We start from the raw sequence: 18,307 nt of genomic DNA, 5'->3' as shown, positions 1-18,307 counted from the left end.
AAATGTAAGTAGAAAAAACAAAATACAAATCAAAACTGAATGATTATGATGACCCAGAATGTTCTATTCTTCACATAGATGGGAGCCCACGTACCATCAGACTCAACGTGTTGGTTAGCTTTGTTGAACTGCCTTTTATTTTTCTTTTCCTATAAGGGATGCTTCACTATGTATCACTGAGTTGAATAGGCAGCAAGGATAGATTTAGAAAAATTAATACAAGAACAAAAGATGTTAATAAAGATTTTTTAAAATATAAATACAGGAAAAAATGAAGTCCAAAGGATATATTAATCTATTGGTCAATATTATAAATATGAATGATTTTAGAACTGGAACTAATTTCTTAGTCTTCAATTTATTATCTGGGGAAAAAGAAAAAGATAAGGAACATAATGCTTTTGAAAAGTTTTTATTGTGAAATATTGGATTTAGAAAAAAGTACAAAATGTCAACAGTCAGATGTGTGCAAGTACAGTATTTCAATAGTCTATACATGTGAACAGCTCAACAGCTTCACTGCAAAATGCATATTTAGACGAATGCTATCTAAAAAGGACTGCAATATTAACAAGCTTAAAGTACATAAATAACTTGAGCCAAAGTGGCTACCACTTGTCAATGCTAATGAACAGCTGAAAACAAGCTAAAAAGCACAATACAGCACACAATAGTATCTCCTTACAGATCCACAGTTAAAGAACATCAGGCCATTTTGTCAATATAGTACAGATCCAGGACATGATGGTCTAGAATTCAATGTATTTGCTTACAACCTTAAAAATTTAAGTTTTAAAACTCATGAGGTCATGGAATAAAAAGAAAAAGGTATATTTAAATTAGGACTAAAGACTGTGAAGCCCCTAAAAGGTTTTAGCATTAGGATTTACAAAGCTGACATATTTCAAATGAATTTCAAGGTGTTCCTTAAAACAAAAATAAAAATAATCTGAAATTGCAGCAACTTCCACAAGTTTGAATATGAGTGTTACTAAAATGGATTGTTTGCTTAAAAACCATAATGATCACAGGAGAATGAGAAATATCTATGAAACTGGAAAAATACCAGTTATGAAAGATTTTAAATGAAAATAAATTTCTTCAGCATTAAAATGCACTACAGTATAGTACAACTAGGGCAGAAAAATGCTAGGTTAAAAGCATAGTATGTTTATTAAACTTACGAAAACTATTAAACTTAGTGTAACTATATATACATATGTAGGTGTATATGTATACATATACACACACACACATACATATATATACACACACACACACGCACACATATACACACACACACACATAAAAAATTTGATGGAAATAAATTGATGCTCTTTTTTTCCAAGTTAGAAATATTTAGCGTATGCTTCACTTGAAAACTACCCTAACTTTGTCCTTCTAAATAGGGCATCAAATAATGAGCGTGTGATTCTATACTAAACAGCTGTAGGAATAAGCTACTACAATACAAGCCATTTCAGAAAGGGTAGCATCGCCCACAACTGTATTTGAGAAAACCATCCTTTCTAAGGGCAAAAAAACTCAAATGTTGGTTTAGATCATACTTTAAAATATGAAAAACTTTTACAATGATATGTCCAGTAATAAAAATATGGTGGGCAGAACTAGTTTACTCAGAGAATAGTTGAGCTGACTTAACCTAAAAGATATCGGGGCAAGAATTGTTGATTTCATTCTACATAAATAGTGAACCCAACATAGTACTTGATTATTTTTTTATACTTCTGAAGTAAAAGGCTAAAGTAGTACATTTTTAAAGCAGACCAATTCCATTCAAGGCTCAAAATCGCTTTTTTTTAAAAGGCCCTATATATATTTTACAGTAACATCATACATACATCATCCTATACTATCCTTTCAAGAATAATGATTTAAGACATTGGGACAGTTTGCTTTGTAAACACCACTGGAATCTACTTGCAGTTCCAATTTATTCAAAGAAAAATAAAGAATAGCTACAAAGGAAATTTAAAGCAAATTTTAAAAATTTCAGAATTTATCCAATTATGCAGCAGTGACCACCGATAACTCTATTAATCAGATAAAAGGAGGGAAAGCAGTAATAAAGATGTTTTGAAAATATTAATATTCAACCAAGAAGAAATATGTAGAACTAGGTATATAACTAGACATGCATATTTCTGCACACAAATACTAAGATTTATGGCAGAATTAAAATACAGTATTGTCGAGAGATTTAAAATGAAATCTTTTGGGTAATGATTGACAAATACTAGGACCAATACCATCCCCTATCCTACAGACACAAAGCACAAAGACCTAAAAAACTTATATGCGCCAGTTGTCTGCTAGTTCTTAATGCAACCTCAAGCATCTCACTAGCAGTTTACATTTCCTTTTTAATGTCTCCTGTACATATGCATTTATATACAAACATTTATTAAACATGATCTTAAAAACAAAACCTTATGTACAAAAGACCAGCATTCCTATAAATAAAAACATTAGGTGGCAAAAAGGCACTTGTAAGTAAAAATCTACAGTAGTCTTTACAAAACAAAAACATGTATTTTACCTTGGATACTGTACAATAAATGAATCCTATCACAATAATGAAAATACTAGGCTACTTATTGACAACTACTAATGATGCAACTATGAAAACATATTTACATATATTTCTGAATTTCATTTAATAAAAGCACCATGATTTCCCTCCTACCATGTTTTAATAGAAAGTAAAAGAACACAGTTGCTAAAAACTTAAGTGTTCACTATATTCCTTATTCCAAAAGTTATATACTCCTAAACCTGAAAACAGATCATCTGAAGTTAGCAGTGTCAAACAAAGAAATCATTGCTTTTAGATCTTAAAAATGACATCTATTCTATTATTGCATGTCGCATTTTCAAAAAGAGCATTGTTTTCTGTCCTTTTACAACTGTTTTAATACTATTGCTGGCAAAAAAAAGTTCTTGGATATCAAAAAATTAAAAAGTTTCTTCAAGCCAGTTGAAGTATTTTCTTTGAATACTTTGACAACTAAAAAAAATGCTGCATTAGTTACAAAAGTGAACAGGAAACACACCAATTCCTTTGGCGTGCAAAAATATGTTTTCTACTACACAGAATTTTAAGGGCTTCACAGAATTATTCAAATTTACATTTTAAGCAGAACACTAAATATGAATAATTATTTCCTCAAGGAGATGTTAATATACTTCCACTTTTATCAAACTTTTTACCCTTCGACAATGCTGCAACCTGTTTGAGCAGTTCTCTATTTTTGGCCTGTAGTAGACAAAAAACACTTGTGATTAAAAATAAAGCTTTTGTAATAAAAAAATTTTTAAACAGGATAATTCCATCAATACTACATAAACAACAGCTTTATTACAATTTACTTAAGAAAAGATTCCATTAAGAACATAAGCTAACAAATTTAGATGAATGGATGATAAAAGTTCAAAAGTAATATAGAAACTCATGGCTCATTAACTTTAAGAAGGGACTAAGGAAATGTAGACTGTTTTACCACTCTCTTTGCAAATGTTATTCTTAATAATAAATACCATCTTAACTCTGTTTTATGATTTACCAAGGCCATTCACATACATTGTTTCATTTGATCCTCACAAAAATTCTATGTGGTAGCCAAGGTAAGTACTGTTTTATCCCAATTTTACAAATGAGGAAATAGATTCTGAGAAAAGAATTGCCAAGGGGTTTTCCAATTCAGTGTGGTACTCTAATATACCACGTTTTCAAAGTACAAATGAATAAATCCTGGCTATGAAGACTAGATCCAAACAAAAGGTACAAACAAAAGGTATAATTTTTTGGATGCTGGAAACTTTAAAGCCAAAAGTCATATCCTAATTAATACAATCTCTTCCTGTTTATTGGCTTCAACCCTCATCCTTATCTGATCATACCCAATTTAAATGGCCTCATCCTGTCCTCAAAAAGTAACACTTTATTCTTTTTCCTTTTCAAGTATATTCATCCTTATAGCAAGTTAAAGCTATTTACTATGCCTCAACAACCCAGTTTATCTTTTGGGAAATTGTATTTCTTACAAGAAACCTTCTATGACTAATAGGGAACCATTTACTACCTTCAAAATCTTAACACTTCTGGTACTCTCCTTTCAATACTCTGATATTCCTTTTCTTACTTCTCCTTAATGGTGGTAATGAGGGTTGCGATCTTGTCAATTTAAACTTTGCAAAATTAAAAATCCTAAACAATTCTATGTACCTTGTGTTTGTGTATGGGGGAAGGGAGTGGGAAATGGCAGAAGACAGAAACTAACAATTTTAAGATTGAAAAATACCCAGAAAATCACCAGCAGACTGAAATTTCTTACTATTTAACTAAATTCCTTACCAGCTTATTCTGAGACATTAGCATATTTAAAACTTTAGTGATAATTGAACCTTAAAGAGGTAGTCAGAAAGTCTAGCAAAGAAGGTTGGCTATAAGGATGCAACACATGGAAGTTAGCAACTGAGAAAATAGGCCAATAGGCTACTAGAACTTTCAAGGTTCCCCAGGAGAAAGCTGCACAATATATTCAGACCCTAACTTAAAAGAAAACAAGCAAAAATGTAGCTTGATTGAAGTGAGGTTACCGTGAGCTACATGCTATCTTAGAAATAAAAATGAGTGAAATCCAAACTATCAGGTTTAACTACAGGCTACTCTGCAAAATATTTAGAACCCAGATAAGAACTCAACATACCAACCTCAGTGATATAAAAATAGAATCACTAAGGTTTTTATTTAAAAAAATACTTTGTTGACTAGCACCAATACACTTCTCTCTCCAAATGCATTAATTACAAAAAAAAAAAAAAAAGATAAGAAAAAAGACATCATAAACAAATCTGGATGGGGGAGCTTCTTCAGGACAGACAGAAGGTATTTAGTTTTATGTCAAAAGAATTGCCCAGATGGTAAAGACAACTAGAGGAGTAAGACCTGGAGTAAGGACATGTTAAAAAATCATTTGACTTGTTTTCTTTGTGTTGAAATCTTACCTAGACCATTCTGGCATGACTTCTGGGATTTATGGTTTTCTCTTTTGGAAACCTGCTTTATAAATCAACATATCATGGAATGGTTCCTGGAATTAGAACACCCTTCTCCCCTGCCCTTCATGCTCTTTACCTACAACAAACACTGCTCACTCTTATGGCTATGTAGTAGGGGACAGGAATGGACAAAGAAAGAAAAGAGAGGCAGGGATAGTGGCAGGGGGCAGGGTTGGCACACACGTGTGCCTAGAGCAAATACGTACTAAAGATATACTTAATGAATACGACAATTTGTACTTTTTGTTCTCTGCAACTTATAGCTTAAGTAAACCATAAACTAAAAAAAGTATTTACCTGTAGTTGTTCCACAGTTTCCTTGTGAGCTTTCTCCATACTGTTCATTTTTGTTCTCAAATTAGATTCCTGGTACTGGAAGTCTGCCTTCAGTTCAGTTAACTAAAAAATACATTAATATATATATGTGTGTGTGTGTGTGTGTGTGTGTGTGTGTGTGTGTATATATTAATTGCATTTACAATTTCTCTACAGCATCATTCACAACCATATGCTCAAAGTGGCACACATTAACAGTAATTTCATGAGTTCCATGATCTAAGTTATACTTTCTCCAAATATTGTTTTGTCAGATTTACTAATCAATTTTAATGTTATTAAGTAGTACAGTAGTTTGGATTTTAGTTTCAAGGAAGCAATTGAATATGTATAAGATTTAGAAATAAAACACCTGTTTTTCAGGTGCCTTATATGGATATATAAGTCTCACAATACCTACTTCAGTCTTTTTTTACAAGTAGGACAGCTTATGCAGTATGCTTCAGTTGTGTCATATATACTGGGAAATACTTAAACACACTGGGAAAGATTTAAAAAAAATAATGTATTTTATATAGCCAGTGACTTATATAACAGATTGTACTTTAAAATAACAACTGTAAACCTAAATAGACTTTGGGCTAAAAGCATAAGCCGGGGGGGAAAATAATCTAACAAGCTTAAGGCAATCTTTTCAAATATACTAAAATAATGACCTAAGATTTTTTTTTGTCCATTTTAAAAGATAAACCAAAGAAACTAACCGCCCCCCACCCAAAACCTAAACTTTTACATTAGGCACAAAAAGGAACATTACGATCAAAGCCTATTTTCCCAATAATCTGAAAAATTCCATTGTAAAATGTGCTCATCACTACTTGACATTCCTGCTTGAATCAGAGTTGAGAAATAGAGTACAGAAGCAGTACTTAAAAACATACGGATTAAGAAAGGGAAGCTGCAAATTTCAAAACTTTTTTTCAAGTCACTTGAATAACATCCATATTTATAAGTTATATATTTGGTTTCTCATAAGAGCTAGACACTTCTAGAATAATCAAACTGAAAAAAAAAACCATAAACATCTACATGTAAATATTCTCACACTCATAAATACACATAAAAAGAGAGATTTGAGATAACATTAAACATCTACAAGTTTGAAGAAAGCTAGCTGCAGGTTATGTTTCAACTATAATACTATTATAACAATGGAATTTTCATCCACAGAAAATTAAGCATACTCTAGTGTGCAAGTCCTATCTTAATATCCAATCCTTTATGCTACAAAATGCAGCATAATCATTTAATTACCACCAGACTGATAAAATGATGATGAAAATTAATACAGAAAATGACGAAGAGAATTACAGTGTCCTATATTCTACCTAGTTAAAAATCCTTGCCTCTGTTGTGGATTCAAACTATATAAATTCTGTCTTCATCTATTAAAAAAAAAAAGACAACTTCTGATCTACTGGTCAAACCACTTCACTGAGACTGTTAATCTATTCATAGTACTGTATAGCTAGCCACTAAATTGGATATACCTACATATATTTTGGGGGAGTCATATTTAATATATGTGCTTCTTTTGAAAACATTTTTAGTATTGATGACTTGTAAAATGCCAATCACCTTGATAAATTATAGAAAAAAACCATTAAAAACAAAAACGACTAAATTATCTGCACTGATGCGATGTTATAATGGTGTAAAAATGCAAAACAAGAATTAAAAATTCACTTCCATTTTTCTTTGGAATTATGTTTCTTCAAATGGATATCTCTTTAATTCATGTTCTAATTAGACTTACAACAAGTGGGGCCCTGTTTTCAATCAAAAATAAGAGATTTTCAAATTTTAAAATATACAATTAATCTCTATGAAATGAAAAGTTGTTTAAAATTGGCTATCAAATGACCAATAACCATCCTACTCTTTATTCTTCCTTATATATGAATTTGTAGAAGGGCCGCTAGGTTTCTCAGTGTACAGAGGTGGGGGCCTGCAATCAGGAAGACTTGAGTTCAAATCTGACCTCCAACACTTGCTAGCTGTGCAATTCTGGGCAGGTTACTTAACCCTGGTTGCCAGTTTCCTCATCTGTAAAATGAGCTGGAGAAGGAAATGGCAAACCACTTTAGTTATCTTTGCCAAAGAAAATCCCAAATGGGGTCACAAAGAGTTGGACATAACTGAACCAATGAAAAGTAGCTTAAAGTTGGCAATCAGATAACCAATAATATCTTATATTTATTTTTGCTTATATATGAATTTTTACATATTAAGTATGCCAGATACTCATGTTAAAATGAGCTTTCCCTTTTTGGCCAACATGTAATAATGACGACTCTTTAGGATTACAAAGAGATGTAACAGTAGGCTTAACAACTCTTCTAGATAAACTCAAGGAGAGTAATTCACAAAAACATAATTATATGCTAAATTAAATATATGCTTTCTGAAACAGAGTACTAGAAAACAGAAACAGGTTCAAATTTCATGCAAATTTTAGAGAATGTCAATTCATCTAAATATGACTAAAGCACACAACACACAAAAAGAATGAGGCTGCCTTAAGACACCATTCTCATTTCACTTCTAAGTAACATATTCATGTATACTTATAGTAGAATAACCTGAATCTACAACCCATAATTTGCTATGTGTTGGCTCTTATGCCGAAAAATCTCATGAGGATGATTTTTACTATTACCTTCATCAGCCAGATTAAGAATGTGAATAACTGCAAACTAAAATCTCTAAATTACCTGCCTAAATCATTAATATTCACATAATGCTCTCTCCACCCATAGAATGAGGTTCATTCATTAAACAAAAATTTAAAATATATGTGTGTATATGTGTTGAAAGCAAACATTCAGAAATCATTAAAATTCTAATCAGTTAGTTCCTTATAAGAACTTCAAACTTCTCTACTGGTACAGAACCAAGTACAATGACTAGCAAACAGTATTATAAACACTGTCAAAAAATGTCTAGTCTTAGATTTGAAAATGTCAAATAAAAATTAAGATACAACAGTTCACCAGACTTAATTTAAAGGTCTATATTCTCACCTTTTTATCTTTTTCTAAAATGGTTTGGTCTCTTTGTTGTAAGAGACGTTTAAGTGACATCACTTCTTCTTTCAGCTGGCTTATAAGGACAAAATTGTCAGTTCCTCCACTATCTGCTGACTGATTTATAGAGCTACTAAAAATAAGAAGTAAAATATAATTAACATAAGTCCAAGAAAAACAGCATGTGTTCAAAATGCATAAATTAGACAATTCCACAAACATCCTTAAGGCTAATGCAAAAAAATATGTACCTGACAGAAATGGATGCAACTGGCAAATTACCTTACTAATGGCACACATTACAAATACCTGCAGAAATATAATTCAGTATTAGCTTTTAGGGGGTCAATATTTCTAGTGTAAAGCAATAGGCAGCCAATTTGTACAGTAATATCAGTAAATGTTTGCCTAATGTACCATATAATAATTCTATTCTAACAAAACTTAAAAGTTTAAAAATACTTATTGAGTCCAAACTTGAGTTTCCCTGAAGGGCACCAAAGTTAGAAAATGTTCTTTGAAAGTATGTGGCCTTTTCCAAATTATTTATACTCAAAAGACTTTTGTCTAAACAAAGCAGTAGGAACAGTGCCATTTTCATACTGTTAAATTTTCAATAAAAATTATGCAATTGATTATGGTCACTGTCCTAATTAACATAGGAGGAAATCAATTTATTTTCCTCTATCAAATAGTTGCAACTATGAACCATCATTGTTCGATTGGGCTGAAAATTCACAGCACTAAAGAAATCCAATTTTACCTATCTCCATTGGATGGCTTAGATTCCAGTTTGGGTTTTTTCTTTGGAGTTTCATTCTGAATTGTTGCAGAGGTTTTATGGCTGAAACCAAATAAGAAATGTAAACACAAGGTAATAGCTACGTAAGTACGAACAATCAATTTTACAAATAAATATAATTTCTAATCATCAATAATCATTTTTAAAGTCTTTGCACTGTGTGAAGTGCTAGGTTTACATGGCAAAAATACAGTTCCTAGTCCCTGTACTCAAGAACTCATTCAAATGGGGAGACAATTGAAAAAAAAAATTACTCTGAAAGCAGAGAGGGAAATAAGTCTTGGAAAGGTCTCCTGAAGAAAGTATAGGATTTGAGCTGACCCGTGAAGAAAGCCATTTTATAATCTTAAAAAGTCTAATTCCTACAGAAGTGGCAGACAGGGCAGTGGGTAGGGAGAGACAAAAAACATAAAAACACAAGCCTGAAAATCAAGAGTTCATAGGATTTTAAATCCTATTTTGTCTCTATCTGACCTCTAAGTACCCCACCTTCCTTTCATTTTGAAAATGAAGAAGTACATCTAGATGGTTTAGTTAAGTGTTCCATTTAAAAACATATTCAAAAATACTACATTCAAATAGTTCAGAAATGATAAACATTTACCTCTGTTTCCACAGTCCTTGCTCTTGTTCTGGACTCAGACTGCTGATTCTGAAATACACACAATTAACATCTAATAATATCTATTAAAAATATCTCATAATATTTGTTACAAATGGAAAACAAAATTAAACTTTATAAGCATGTTTTTGTCAGCAAAGGAGACTCATTTAAGTTATGAGAATGAAAATTGCAATAAAGCCAATCGTGATCCTGTTTATTTGTCTATACCATTTTCAGACTAAGAGCTTGTGAATTTGAAAGAAATCATGAAAAATAATTTAGTCAAATGACTCCACCAGGCATCTTTATGGGTTCCTGGAAAAAAAGCACAACAATGGAGAGCAACGGAGAGGTCTTTATAATTTGTATTTGTTCCATCATCTCCAGACCAAACTAATATATGGGGTCTTTTAAGAATATGAAAATCACCAGACAAGTACTATACTTCAAAGTTTGAAAGGCACCAATTTAAGACCATCTTTTAACCATCTCAGTCAGTTGAGATTTTTATCCTATTTTAAAAATTAAGGCATGCCTTAGTAAAAATCCTGAACCTGACGAAAATCTTCCTTACTAAACTGCTTTTGCTGTTTTTTAAATTAGTATCCTTTTGTTCTAATTTAGAAAGCATCAATCATCCTTGAGGAGAAAAAACTTTTTCCAGAGACACTATTTTGATTTTTTAAATTCCTCTAACTTTTCCTTACTTTCCTAAAGCATTCTCCCAATTCTCTATACATCTTCTGTCAGTAAGGTAAACTAGATACAATCCTCTAGTAAAGATTAAGACCATACTTGGGATAGTGAAAGAGTTTGCAATTCTAATTTATAGTACTGTTTATATATCATAGTATTCTTACTTCTTAAACCACTATGATACACTGCTAACTCTCAGCTAGCTTGTTATTCATTATGACCTTTGGACTTTTTTTTCTACTGTACTTACACATATCTAGTCCTTCACAATCTTGCATTCATATACTTTAGTTTTTCTTCAAGTACACTATTCTGCATGTGTCCTTACTGAACTGCTGAGAAAAGAGAGTGGCATACAGACCAACCTGGAAGGCAGCAATCAGAAATTAGGTGGGTCTTTTTGAGCAAATGTGAAGAGCAAGCCATGTGTTTAAAGACACAGTTGTGTATAGTTCTGCAAACTGGTTATAACATCAAACCAAAAGAATCTTCACTTGATTCAGCATGGCAATAATTGTTTTGATTTTTTCTGGCCACACTCAAGATGCAGACAAGTAACACCAGTCATATTATCTTTAAAAACAAGGAAAAGAGTTTTTCTCCATATACTCTGGGAATTATGATCTCGCTAGATTATGTTGAATCTGGGATCCAATTTGGTCTCTGCCTTGAACTTACTTAGCATGCACCTTCTGGTGATCTATTGTTTTAATTACTCTATAGACAGGACCCTATAATCAGTTGTGTACTCACCTAATAGTTGGGAGGTCTAGACCATATTTTTTCCAGTTTAATGATGAGAATTTCTTGGGGGACAAAATCGAAAACCTCAATGAAATTAAATTTTATTAACATCAACTTCCTTGTGTTAACCTATAAGACCTATCATTCTGTCATAGAAAAAAAAATGATAAGTCTCATAGAATTTGAACTTTATAAACTAGTTGGTTCCCCTGTATCTTATCCTCTGAGAGCATCTATTAATATAGGTTAGGGAGAAAATTATTCTGTTACTGAGCTAGTAGTATTCAAGCATTTCGACAATCATGTGTTTGTGGTTAATGTTCTCCCACCACCCAGAAAAAAGTAAAACTACCTAAGACTTTCATCCTTTGCCGCTACAAAAAACTAGGGGAAGGATTTCCAAAGAACAATCATACTTGAAATCATTGGTAAATTTAGGTCCCCCTGCCTCATATTGAGAAACTTAAGGCATACCAAGAGAATCTAAGGCAAGTGGAAAAGTTGTATTTTTAAGTCTCAATCTTTTAATTCATCTCATACTGATTCAGGATACTTTACTATTATTATACAAATGCCTCCTTTCTAATCTCTAAGTCACAACTTTTAACTAAATAGAAATATGAAACAAATGGGACACAAATTCAACTTTACAAAATATCTACTTCAAGTCCTAATTTTTTTTTCCACCCATTGGGTCAAATTTTTAATGAGTTCTGTGAGATAGACATATTTTTACCATTATACATTCTCCTAATATGTATCTTTGGGGATGGGGTAAATCAGACTTTATCTTCAATGCCCTAGGAAGCTTCCAGTAAATTTTGAAATGCAAAGAATTTTTACAATGTAAACTTTCATTCCCTAGTCTTTCAACATTTAGATTTTTCACATGCTGTTTTCTTATACAATGTGCAAAGACTGGGTAACTTTACTTTGTCAAAAAGCTTAGAAGTAGAAAAATTGGCATCTTTTCTTAATTTTAAAAAATGCAATTTAAAGATGAAAGTATTTCCCTTATTTGAGTATGAAGTTCATACAAATATGTTTTTAAAAACAGCAAAATGCTGCTATTAGGTAAGAATGTGCTTTTTTTCCTACAGTTTAATGTTCTCCAAAGTTTATTCATAAACACTCCCATTAAATTCACAAATATTTCAGTTCTAAATGCTTCTTAGTTGACTGTACACTTAGCAGCCAACACCTGCAGAAATGAGAAAATAAGAATTAACCAGAACACAAAAACTTAAAAAAAAATGTTCATGGTTTTTATTTATGGAAAGAACTTGTTTTAATCTCTTTAAAATGCAACTTTTCACACACCCCTACCCCCACCGGTGTTTTGATATTTAGTTTTTATATGCTGTTTTTATGAGAATGATCCTAGTACTAATAGTCCAGAGTAATGTATATTAAACAATGAAATACTGAAGTTTCTGATAGCCCAAGTCTATGGTCTGATCATGTTAACATACTTTTCTTACGATACTACTCTGTATTTACTGCACTGTCTTTAATTTGTGATTTGAGAATTGGTTAAAAGCAAATTATTCTTAGCCATATCATTAACATCACAAGAGCCAGTAAAAAAAAAAAAAGGTTTGAATGCAAAAATATTAAGTTATAAGGTGGTAGTGAAGGTGGGTGAGGATGATGGGGACAAGGGCACCATACCCTTTAAAGAGTTTACAACCTTGAAAGGAAGGATACAGGGCAAATACCCAAAGAGACAAGAATAGATGACATTAAATTACATCATTGCCAAGGTATTTTCTTATAAGTGCTGAGGGAATTCTTGAATCACACTAGATACTGAAATTTTAAGTACTTACTTGTGGTGACTACTGCTGTGACGATGGTGGTGATGGTGGTGGTGGTGATGGTGTTTTGAATGGTGTTGGTCTTTCTCAGTAAGTGATGAGGAGGATGAATTAGAATGTGAAGAACCCAGGCTCTTCCTTTGTTCCTTTGTCTTCTGTAAAACTCTCTTATATGACAAGGTGCAAAGCCAGCATAGTAATTTTCCATCAACCTTTTAGAAGAACATTTGTATTAGATCAAACGGGTCTTCAAACTAATTATAAATGAAATCTCTAAGAAACTACCTAAAACTCAGGGAAGCCTTTCAAAGAGGTTAAGTAAAATTATTCTCAAACTTGGAAAACAGAACCTTTTATGGAATTTTTTAAATGGGTAGTCTAATGCAACTTCAGATAGATTTCAGCATTGCATTTTAGTTTAGTTTTTGATGAGATTTTTGTGACATAATCAGAACCTGATGTTTGTGGAATTAATTTGAAATGAGAACTCATGAATATATAATCCATTAAGGGCAAATTAGTCTTCCTCTTGTGCCTGTAAGTTTAAATTTGTTTCATTTCTAGAAATATCAGCAGAAGGTACCTGCTAAGCCACTACTGACGTTTATTTCAGTGCATATTGTACGCTGGCTAATAAATTAATATATATTTTTCACAACAGCAAAACTCTCAACCTTGACTGAAGGGAATGCAAAGAGATCCATTTACAAATCTGTGTAAAATCCGAAACAGGTTTAAGATGAAATGTTGTTGCTACTAAGTAAAAACCTGGATCTACAAACATTTAAACTAAGACATGAACTCAAAAGTACTGCAATTATACAGGTCACTAAACACTTGACTCCTGGGTTCAATGCTGTCTTGACAATGCCTCATGGGACTGCAAATGGAACCAGCCACCCAGAAATACACAAATATTTTCAATTCCACCTTGAATTCAAATCAGTGATATGATTATATTTCTGGATGTCACAGTACCATGAACAACAACAGCAATTACCTTTCTTCTTCCTTCCTCTTTCCGATCAAAAGCACACTGTTGTTTGCACTGTTCGCAGGTTTGAGGTGGTCCATATTTCTTTTCCGAATTTGTGCAACGCTGACACTTTGTGCCAATAAACGCTGCAATAATATTACAGTACTGACAAGGCTTGGGCTGAAATCAAAAGAGAAACAACTTTCTTTAATTTAGACATTGTAATGCTGGAAATCCTTGTAATATTGCAGCACAAAAAAAAATCAAATACTTTTTTACATTTGGGAACAGTGTTCAAAAGCGATCAGCTCCAACTTGACCACAACTCATGGACCTTATTTTGTTTTTTTGGACTTACAATCTCAATGTTGCACTTTGGGAAAACTGAAATAATACGAACCTAGTAGTAACAGTTGTGTTTTTTAAAAACACTAATGTGTAAAAAAAAAATAATAAAATGCTATAAATGCATACTCCCAATTTCTTAGTCACACTGAGGAGTCACGTTAATTCAAGACTTATCATATACCCCACAGTCAGTTTTGAAAAAATTTGTATAGTGCACACAAACCACTTTCATCTTTCTTTGACGAGAAAACATTTCAGAATTTTGTAGCACCTAAGGTTCACATAATGAACACCAACACACTATACTGTACTGCACTATACTATTGTGGCTCTAAACATGAGATTAGAATTTGTACTAATTGATATACCATAAAATGTCTTTTGCAAGTAAGTCCTTCATAATTCTCTCATGAAATGCTGTAATTTGACAGGTAGGAAAGACAGGCAGATTTCAACTTTCTGAACATCTAAGTTCTGTATAAACAAGAGTACTGTATTTGTTTAAATGTTTTCCCCCAGGGAAGTGTGGCTTCATATACTCTAGATTTAAAATGGGCAAAGAAATTGTTAGTTTCACAGTGGAGAGTTTGATTTTCTCAAGTCATTTATTCTATATTTAATTAAATTTCTGAAGTAATGATTTCAAGTATGTGTGCTAAAACTATTTATGTACCTGAAATTAACACACACCTTCTATACAAATGCTTTCTCTTTAATAAGAAACATCATTTGACAGGTAATTCTTCAGTGACAAAATGAAAATGTAAGTAAGGCACAGACTTACTGTCCCAAACTGCTTCACATTTTGCGCACATTTCTTGCAAATTGTGTTAGTTTTGCTGAAAAGAAAAATTCACACGACATAATTAACTTTTAAATACAACTTTTAAGTCACTGACACACCATACAGATGAACATAAACAGCTGATTATAACAGATAAGGAATAACTCAAACTACGTGCTTCAAAGATGTTCTTAAAAATAGTAAATATTGTTTTTCAACATTAACTCTTAATCCTATCAACAAATATTACAAATTAAGTTGAGATCAACGTTTTGTAAGAAATAACCACAAAATTGGGATTATTGCTAGTAAAAGTGCATCTTGGAGAATAGTTTTAATTATTTACATACAAACCTCTCCTGCTGAAATTCTGATCTGCAATAGGTACATTTTACAATAGGATGTGCAATCCGACATTCCTACAAGAAATTAATACAGCAATCAGCATTTAGCTCACAGTCTTAAGTCTCTTTTCCAAAGGGGGAAGGAGAGCAAACCTCTATAAATTTTTCAAAACAAGAATATAATGTCTCTGCAAGTAGAGCTGGATTATGTCTTAACATGTAGTTGTTCCATTAAAACATACTGCAATTCCTTATGGAAAAGGTAGGTCTCATTGTGTTTATTAAATTTCTCTCTGCTATTGGAAGGGTTAAACACGATGGTAACCTGGCAGAGTCAATTTCAAGGTTTGCAACCACATGAAAATGCTTTTACTATTTTGCGACGCTGCTTACAAATGATCACATTGGATTTTAAGAGGATCTGAGAAGATCTGAATGAGACCTATACTCTGTTCCATTGCCAACAAGTCCCTCTGCTTTTCTGTGCAGGAGAGGTCACCATTCGGTGCCCTCGGGAGAGGTTTAAAAGTGATCCCTAAATCCGGGAAGGGGAGAGCTGAAAGGGCAGGGAACAGGACAAAAATACCTCCTGCGGGAGACAGGTGGCTGGCTGCCTCGGGGGTCGGCCCCACCCTAGGAGCCCCCTCCGAGATCTCGGCCCGGATCCCAGGCCACCAGGAGGGGGGGCGCGGGGGGGTCTCCCCTCACGCCCCGCCCCGAGCACATAGAAAGATCCCAGACGCCGAGTTCTGAGCCCAAGACTCCAACCCCCGAGGCGCCGGCGACTAGGGTAAGGAGGCGGAGCGCGGGACACCCAGCCCCCTCCCCAGGCCACGTCCGACCAGACCCCGCCCGGCGCACACGGACCTTGCAGAGCTGCTGCCCCTGGGAGAGCTCCTCGAAGGGATAGCGTTGAGTGCACTTTGTGCAGGCGTACAAGGCCGAGGCCGCCATCCTCCTTCTCCTCTTCCTCTGTCGCCTGCTGCAACGCGGGGCCCTGCGGCGGACTCCGGGGCAGCCTGGGCACCCGGGCCCGGCCGCGCGCTCCTCCCGATGCTTTCCCCCCTCAACCCCCACCCCGTGCCCACAACGACTCCGCGCTAGGACCCAGCTACGGCACCGCCGCCGCGGACTAAATTCCAACGCCACAGCCGTCTCCCTCCGCCTTGCTTCGCCACCAGCCCTCCCGGCCCCGCAACGGTTCCCGGCCGCTCCCTCTTAGGCCCCGACGGCGGCGGCGGAGGGAGACGAAACGGAGAGTCGAGGTGTAGATTAGCTGCGAGGCGACAGATCCGCTTCCTTCTCCTTCTCTCTGTTCCCATTCGGATTGGCTGTCGCCGCCTTCACGTCACTCAGGCGCCACTCCCCTATCTTCCCCCCGGATACGCGGAGAGCCCCTACAAAGGAAGGAGGTCACTAGCCAATAGCAGCTCGCTGCCGTCCGCGCGCGAAACTCGCTTAAAAAGCTTTCCCCGGCCCAGAGGCTTGTGTCGTCGTGCTCGCTACTGGCCAATGCGGTGTTCGGGGGAGGACTCTGCGATCCAATTGGGTAAAAGCCCACCAAAGGGTTTTCCCTCCTGCTCTTCTGACTCGGTGTTCCTTGACTCCAATTGGACCGAGTAATTCGAGCGCCTTCTATACTGCCTCGTCATTGGTCGTGCTTTGGTAGGCACGTCCCTCTAAAACCTACCCCCAAGCCATTGTCAGACTCATCTCTGAACTTGAGCAAAGAAATGTATTTTGTACTCCCGAGACCTTTTACGTCAGGTCGGCTTCTCGATTTTGGATGGCCATTTTGACACCAACCCAAAATAACTCCTGGAAAAGTTTCCTTTGCCCCCATTGCCCTCCTCAAACCAGCCCTGCCCCTTCTTGCGTCTCCTTTGGAATTATACTGTTTTGTTATTGGCCCTCTGCGCTCTCAATCCGATACCTTGTGGCGTCATCTCGGGGGAAAGGGCGGGTTCTTTGGCCCCCCACCCCACCACTCCCGGACGATGTCCTCTTCTTTGATTGGTTATTTGTGACGCCTGTCCAGGTTTGTTGTCTTTTGGCTGTGCGTAGGATGCGCGCGCGCAAGGGCGGGGTGGAGTAAATCTCTGGCTGCCTAACTCGTCGCAGTACCACCTCTGCCCCTTCCGCCCTTACTCCGCCGCTGGCTCGGTGGTGGCCCGAACCGCTATAGCTGGTGGGTGGGTCTCCCCCTTATGGGCGGGGCACGAGCCTTGGGGCGGGGCTGGTGAACTCCGGCAGCCTTCACTGTAGGAGGAGCCTGCTGGCAGGCGGGAAGATGGCGGCGTCTGCAGGTTATTCTCGATGCGCGGTAAGGAACTGTTTGCGTTCGAACGGGGCCAGGGACGATCCTGCGCCCGTTGCGGCCCTGACGCCCCCTGCCTGGGTCCCGTCGGATTCCCCCAGCTCTTTCCTCCGCTCTCCCCGCCCTTCCATAGCGTCCCTCGCTTCCAGGTTCCCCGGGTTGAACCCACCCCCCGGAGGTGAAGGTGATCTCTGCCCCCTGGCCCGCCAGGGGTCTTTCCGTCGCCCCCACCCCTGGGCAAGCTGTTCACGTAGGGCGCTGGGCCCACTGGGCACCTCTAGGGTACCACATCCCATGCAGCCTCCAGCAGGATTGCTGCGTCCTGCAGGGCCAGGAGACCTGGGTTCTCCTGGCTTCCCCAGCCTGGACTGGCGGGAATACTGGTCATCATGGCAGAATTTAATGTGCTGCTCAGTAGGAATGAATACAGA

At 36.0% G+C, this 18,307-nt stretch overlaps 2 protein-coding genes across 3 annotated transcripts in view; one reads left to right on the top strand and one right to left on the bottom strand.

Moving 5' to 3' along the window:
- Positions 1–396: 396 nt before the first annotated feature.
- Positions 397–16,888, bottom strand: FAM76B (family with sequence similarity 76 member B). Of its 2 annotated transcripts, none has more exons than XM_036744469.1 (10): positions 16,427–16,888; positions 15,570–15,634; positions 15,216–15,270; positions 14,108–14,263; positions 13,120–13,319; positions 9,851–9,898; positions 9,208–9,288; positions 8,442–8,577; positions 5,380–5,481; positions 397–3,277 (listed from the first exon to the last, which is right to left on the bottom strand). In XM_036744469.1, exons 1-10 carry the CDS (start codon positions 16,511–16,513, stop codon positions 3,188–3,190), a joined length of 1,020 nt encoding a protein of 339 aa, XP_036600364.1. In that variant the 5' UTR covers positions 16,514–16,888; the 3' UTR covers positions 397–3,187. The 2 variants fall into 2 exon arrangements, with proteins under 2 accessions (XP_036600364.1, XP_036600365.1); XM_036744470.1 differs by having other exon boundaries at positions 8,442–8,574; positions 16,427–16,628.
- Positions 16,889–17,604: 716 nt separating this feature from the next.
- CEP57 (centrosomal protein 57) overlaps positions 17,605–18,307 on the top strand; it is a 63,271-nt gene continuing 62,568 nt past the window's right edge. Inside the window, exon 1 of the mRNA XM_036744471.1 lies at positions 17,605–17,882. Within this exon, the coding sequence (XP_036600366.1) occupies positions 17,850–17,882 (33 nt within the window). The 5' untranslated portion in view covers positions 17,605–17,849. The remainder of the gene's footprint in view (positions 17,883–18,307) is intronic.

This window comes from Trichosurus vulpecula, chromosome 2 (assembly GCF_011100635.1).
Source record: "Trichosurus vulpecula isolate mTriVul1 chromosome 2, mTriVul1.pri, whole genome shotgun sequence".
Lineage (NCBI taxonomy): Eukaryota > Metazoa > Chordata > Mammalia > Diprotodontia > Phalangeridae > Trichosurus > Trichosurus vulpecula.
The sequence above is the reverse complement of the archived record's forward strand: the minus strand, read 5'-3'. Positions and strand labels throughout refer to the sequence as shown.

What these genes read in the sequence shown, in the direction of transcription:
- FAM76B (XM_036744469.1), bottom strand. Translation starts at nt 16,513, where the DNA reads ATGGCGGCCTCGGCCTTGTACGCCTGCACAAAGTGCACTCAACGCTAT. An exon ending in TCAGAATTTCAGCAGGAGAG is followed by an intron (nt 15,271 to 15,569) that starts GTTTGTATGTAA and finishes TTTTCTTTTCAG; the next exon opens with CAAAACTAACACAATTTGCA. An exon ending in TTTTAGAAAAAGATAAAAAG is followed by an intron (nt 5,482 to 8,441) that starts GTGAGAATATAG and finishes TGTATTTTTTAG; the next exon opens with TTAACTGAACTGAAGGCAGA.